A 5,878-nucleotide genomic window follows, 5' to 3' on the forward strand; every position below is an offset into this window, starting at 1 on the left:
TAGAGGGTTTGTGACAGGTATAAATATTGTGTGCTATTGGGATTACGAGTGGCAACCAGGGTTGGCTCTTCTCTCGGCTAATGAGCCCACCAAACGGGCATGCAATAGGGTTGAGAAAGGCCTAAGGATGGTGGACATATGTGAAGTTTGTCCGATTTATGATCGCGAGGATCTGGTGTGTGATAGTGGGAGTCTCGAAGTTGAGATGATGACTCCTCGAGCTTGGTTATGCGGGAAGGACAACGGGAACCTGGTAAAGGCAGCAGAAGTAATGCAGGAGAGAGATGCCTTTTCCTGCTCACTCTCGAATTCTTGCCTCCTTGGTGCATGCAATAAATGGGTAGATGTTAATGTGGCGACTTGGGCATTTCAACATGCAGTTGAGCTAGATAAGTGCGATGAGGCAGCCTATGTTTTGATGGTGAATATTTATGCAGCAGCGAGCATGCTAGAGAAGGCCACAGTCATTAAAGCTTTAAGAATAAACATGGAAGTAGCCAGGATATAGTTCATGGATTTATTCAACTAACACGATGCATAAGTTTTGTGTAGACCCAATACAAAGCATGCACAAAGTAAAGAGGTTGACTTGAAATCGAGGATATTGCTCTTGAAATGTGCTAAGAAGGGTAATGCCTAGTTTTTAAGTTGGTGTTCTCGGATGTGTTTAATCCTTCAAAGGGACAATGCTTTGTTGTCATTGTATATAGCATGACCTGATACATCCAATGGGTAGGCTCGGGCAAATTGAAAACGCCCATAGATGATCAAGCCAATGTCAAACATACTGTGTACTGCAAAGTCACTGAAAAAACGCAAAACTGGATTATGGCACTTTATATGTGAGCGCAACACTCAAATCAAGAAAAGGGTCGTAACCATCAGATTTTTTCGAAGCGATGGATATGAAAATTGAGTCCCTTGAAGCAGACGCTGCTCCATGTAGAAACATCTCAGCCACCCACTGCTTTCATTGATCAATCTTTGTCGCTTTCTGTTCAGCGTTGACTGGATGGCCTGCAACTCCGGCGCATGCATCCTTGTTCTTCCTTTGGGATGCCGCTACGTCTCTCAACTTTGTAATCCAAATGATCAGGAGTGTAGAAGAGTAATTGTAGTACCATCTAAGCCAAGCTCTGGATGACTCCGGATGTAGTTGTGGGATGCTTCATCTCCTGTATCTAGCGAGTAAATTCTCCAAGAGATTCCAAAGCACTGAAGTCCCATTGTAGTCTCTAGATCCAAGCAATGAAGTTGTTTCGGAAGAGATTGAAGATCCTCTCCCTAAGTGCATGTAGATGCTCCTGTGTAAGCAAGTGATCTGATGTGTCGAGGTCAAGTGGTAAGTGCCTGTCCACCCAAGATGGAGGTGTTTTCTCTGGGAATGTCAGTATCCCATATGCCATGAGCATGGCTATATCATATGTGAACTCCTTTGATGAGTCTAGGCTCTCATCAGCCCTATTTCAGGCTGTTTCTAAATCCACTTTCAGCCTATTGCGTAGGGTATTTGGGGTCACACATCAGCCCCTTTTTGTTGGGGCATTCGAATCAACCCTTTTCGGCTCTATGTGACTTTTTAGGGCCCAATTTTGATTTAGTATGCTTGGGTATTTTGTGCAACTCCGAGTGCAGCAGGATTTTGAGGCGAGTCAATTGGGATTTATGCATTGCGATGACAAGCATAAGAGAAGAGTATCGAGTGGTTCAAGGCACATGCAATGGATCAATGTAAGCACTATTGGGAAGTAGAAGTGCTGAATTTGGGGCTGATGTCAGCCACGGATGGTTGATGTATTCCCCCTCGACGAAGGAAAGTGGGAGACACAAAGCTATGCAAGATGCACCACCTAATGATCGTGTTTTTCAGGGAGTATTCTAACCTGGGGAGGTTCAAGGATATGCGATTGAAGTGAATGCATTGCTTGCTCGACATGGAACACTTGGGTTTGTGTGGCTGATTGTTTGCTATTGAGGATAGTGGATTGACCAATGTGACCGCATGTGATACTATTTATGCTTCCCGGGATGAGGGGCTCGAGGCTTGCACACCCCTTGTGTTGGATTGCTCAAGTCAGAGTTGGAGTGAAGAGCATTAGATGGGCATGGTTTCCCCTTTTTCCCCTTGTGATGGGAAAGTGTTGATCTATGAGGGAATGCCCATCTTGAGAGCCGATGAATCCATTTTTGAGCTATTTTTGTCATGCAATACATGCGGTAGGTGAGTTTGAACAGGGTCACACAGCTGAGCAAGGGGTTTATGTTGGAGCATGTAGGGAAGATAGCAAAGTACGCTCTGGTTCTACGAAGACTAGATGACTTCACATACATAAGCCCGTTGCGGGCGATAGCACCACGCCTTGGTGGTGCATAGACTGATCAAAACCTGATGGCATAACCCTGCAATGATCAGCCCTACTGGGCAGCCAAGCATGACCAAAAAAAGCGTACACAACCTCCGATTAGAGGATCAAATCTAAAACCCACAATGGGCAACAATGAGCAATGCAAACGGGGACGAGAGAGCACTCCTCAATCCCCTCAAAATAGCTCTCGACAACCTGCAAATAATCAATCCGAAAGGCGCAAAAACCTGAGCTAAAACAACCAGCTCCGCATAATATTCTCACTGAGCAATGCAAATGGGGACGAGAGAGCACTACTCAATCCCCTCAACCTGGCTCTCGAAGCCCTACAAATAACCAATCGGAAAGGTGAAAAAACCTGAGTTGAAACAACTATCACCAACCTCGACATTAAACCAAGCCTTTAATGAAGCCATCTCAATACTGCTCTGATACCAAACGTTAAGGCCCTTAAGCATTTACAACACAATGAGCACAAAGCAACAAACATGGGGCTCCTCTCAAACCTAAGAGCAATTCTATGGCCGAGTCTATAGTGGCCGGCTACACTAGTAACTCGGATACAAAACGATAGAACTCGAGCGAGGGTCTACTCACCTCAGCTCGTGGAGCCAACCCTGGCCCTATAGCCAAAATAAGATGAGACCAGGAGATCTATGGCTTGCACAAAGGTACCTCGCTAACTAGCATACAAAAAAGGTTCCGTGACCTGCACCAAAAAGGACCTGCAAAACTCCTCAATGGCATAGCACGCTCTAGCTCTACGGAGACCAGACGGTTTCACATACATAAGCCCGTTGTGGGCGATGGCACCACACCTTGCTGGCGTATAGATTGCTCAAAACCTGATGGTGTAACCCTGCAATGATCAGCCCTACCAGGTAGTCAAAGGTATGAACTACCTCGACCCACATCAGGCTTCAAAAAACCAGCAAGCAACTCCAATTTGCCTGGCTGAGCCCTGCTTCGACTGAGAAAGTCTTCCTTCGCATCCGGGTAAAACAACCTGGAGCTTCCTTGCAACAGCTTTGTTGTACATATTCTGCAATGAACATGTTCCAAGAGACTCAATTTTGGATAGAAAGCTCATCAACAAAACTTTTCATGCTTTGATAACAGCACTTTAGCATTTTTTTCTGGTTCAGAGAAGCTTGAGCCCTCAAAACAATAGGCAAGGGAGAGGAAGTTCATGATGCAATTGCCAAAGAGGGTTTGTTGGCAAACAATGTAAAGCTTGGCACGGCTTTATTAGGAATGTACGTTAAGTGTGGTGCTTTATCAAAAGCACACAGAGTGCTTGAGGAGCTTCCTGTGAGGGATGTTATTTCTTGGAATGCACTCATTTCAGGATATGTTGAGAACAACAGAGGTGAGCAGGCGCTTTTCTGTTTTGAGCAGATGCAACGTGAGGGCCTTTCCCTTGATGCAATCACCATAGCTTGTACCTTGAGAGCCTGTGTCATCATGCGAGCAGCTGACAAAGGAGAAAAAATATATGACCAATTTGCTAAAGGGGGACTTTTGGGAGATGATATTGTTCTTGGCAATGCCTTGGTTGACATGTATACCAAGTGTGGTGCTCTTGTAAAAGCACGACAAGTACTAGGGGAGATTCCCGTTCGGAATGTTTTTTCATGGAATATACTAATGGCAGGATATGTGAAACATGGGGAAGGTGAGCAAGCCTTGAACTGTTTTGAGCAGATGCAGCATGAAGGCATTTCTCCAGATGCAATTACCTTTGCTTGTGCCTTGAAAGCATGCGCGAGCATGGGAGCAGTTGAAAGGGGGGCAAAGCTGCATGATGAGATTGCTTAACAATGTCTCTTAAGAAGCAACCCCAAGCTTGGCACAGCGCTAGTGGACATGTATGCTAAATGTGGTGCATTCACAAAAGCACTCCAAGTGCTCGAAGAACTTCCTGTTTGCAATGTTATCTCTTGGAATGCATTGCTTGCAGGATATGTTCAACACGACGAAGGTGAACAAACGCTAAATTGTCTTGAACACATGCACTATGAAGGACTTATTCCAGATGTAGTGACATTCACCTGTGCTTTAAAAGCATGCGGTAGCATTGGTGCTACGAATGAGGGAGGAAAACTTCATGATGAGATTGTTAAACAGGGTCTTTTGGCCAAAAATGACATTCTTGGTAATGCTCTTGTGAGCATGTATGCCAAATGTGGTGATTTTATAAAAGCACGACAAGTTCTGGAGGAGCTTCTTATACAAAGTGTTATTGCGTGGAATGCGTTAATTGGTGGATATGCTGACTAGGGTGAAGGTGAGCAAGCAATCCAGTGTTTTGAGAAAATGCAAAATGAGACCCTTTCTCCAGATGCAGTGACCTTTGCTAGTGTGCTGAAAGCATGTGGCAGTATAGGTGCACTTGACAAGGGAGAAAGACTCCATGACATGAAACTTCGCCTAAAGCACGTGGAAAATCATACTCAGCTTGGCAACGCTTTAGTAGATATGTATGCGAAGTGTGGGGCTTTTGCAAAAGCAGTGCAAGTCCTTGAGGATCTTCAGATTCGAGATGTTGTATCTTGGAATGCTTTGATTGCAGGATATGTGGAACATGGTGAAGGCAAGCAGGCACTGAACTGCTTTGAGCACATGCAGTGGGAGGGCCTTTCTCCAGATGCAGTTACATGTTTATGCATTCTCAAAGCATGTGGTGGACTAGGAGACTCGGAGAAGGGAGAGGAGATACATGATCTGCTTGATAAGGAGGGATGGCTAGAAAATAATATCGTGCTTGGTACTGCTCTTGTCGATATGTATGCCATGTGCGGTGCTCTTCCAAAATCACAGCAAGTACTTGAGGAGCTTCGTGTTCGTAATGTGATGTCTTGGAATGCGTTAATTGGAGGATATGTAGAGCATGGAGTTGGTGATCAAGCTCTGATCTGCTATGAAAAGATGCAGCAAGAGAACGTCTCTCCAGATCCAGCGACTTTTTCTTGCATTTTGAAAGCATGTGGCAGCATAGGAGCAGTCCAAAAAGGCGAACAAATACATGAGAATATTGTGAAGCAAGGATTACTTGGGGACAATGTTGTGCTTGGCACTGCTTTAGTGGACATGTACGCTAAATGTGAGGCTCTTTCAAAAGCACTAGGCCTGTTATCCCCGGTGTACCTTTGATCCATTGAGCGAGAGCCCTTCCACACGGGACTCCCAGATCACTATGGCCTACCTTCGTCTCTGTCCGACTAGTAAGTCTTACAGTCAGGCAGGCTTCTACCATTACGCTCATAAGCTATTATAATATTAGCTTGAGCCTACCTTCGCACACCTCCGTTACTCTTTGGGAGGCATCCGCCCCAGATAAACTACCCACCTTGCAATATCCTGCTTCTGACAGCAGCGGCGGTTAGGCATCCAACGACGAGAGAGTGGTATTTCAAGATTGGTAGCAACATTGCCATCACCTCCCATCTATCCTACACATTAAATCAAGGATGTCACTGCAAAAGTATAGTAAAGGTGTTGATTCAAGGTAT

General features: G+C 45.1%; 3 protein-coding genes across 3 annotated transcripts; all 3 read left to right on the plus strand.

Annotated features, from left to right (window-relative positions):
- The first annotated feature begins 3,620 nt into the window (after positions 1-3,620).
- LOC147439336 (pentatricopeptide repeat-containing protein At1g34160-like) lies at positions 3,621-4,184 on the plus strand. Its single transcript, XM_086484004.1, has one exon. It carries the CDS (start codon positions 3,621-3,623, stop codon positions 4,182-4,184), a length of 564 nt encoding a protein of 187 aa, XP_086340130.1.
- A 48-nt stretch (positions 4,185-4,232) lies between these two features.
- LOC147439337 (putative pentatricopeptide repeat-containing protein At3g28640) lies at positions 4,233-4,646 on the plus strand. Its single transcript, XM_086484005.1, has one exon. It carries the CDS (start codon positions 4,233-4,235, stop codon positions 4,644-4,646), a length of 414 nt encoding a protein of 137 aa, XP_086340131.1.
- Positions 4,647-4,682: 36 nt separating this feature from the next.
- On the plus strand, positions 4,683-5,519 carry LOC147439338 (pentatricopeptide repeat-containing protein At2g34400-like). The gene has a single exon (XM_086484006.1). The coding sequence runs from the start codon at positions 4,683-4,685 to the stop codon at positions 5,517-5,519; it is 837 nt and encodes a 278-aa protein (XP_086340132.1).
- The last annotated feature ends 359 nt before the right edge of the window (positions 5,520-5,878 follow it).

This window comes from Adiantum capillus-veneris, chromosome 16 (genome assembly GCF_014529385.1).
Source record: "Adiantum capillus-veneris isolate H3 chromosome 16, ASM1452938v2, whole genome shotgun sequence".
NCBI classification, from domain to species: domain Eukaryota; kingdom Viridiplantae; phylum Streptophyta; class Polypodiopsida; order Polypodiales; family Pteridaceae; genus Adiantum; species Adiantum capillus-veneris.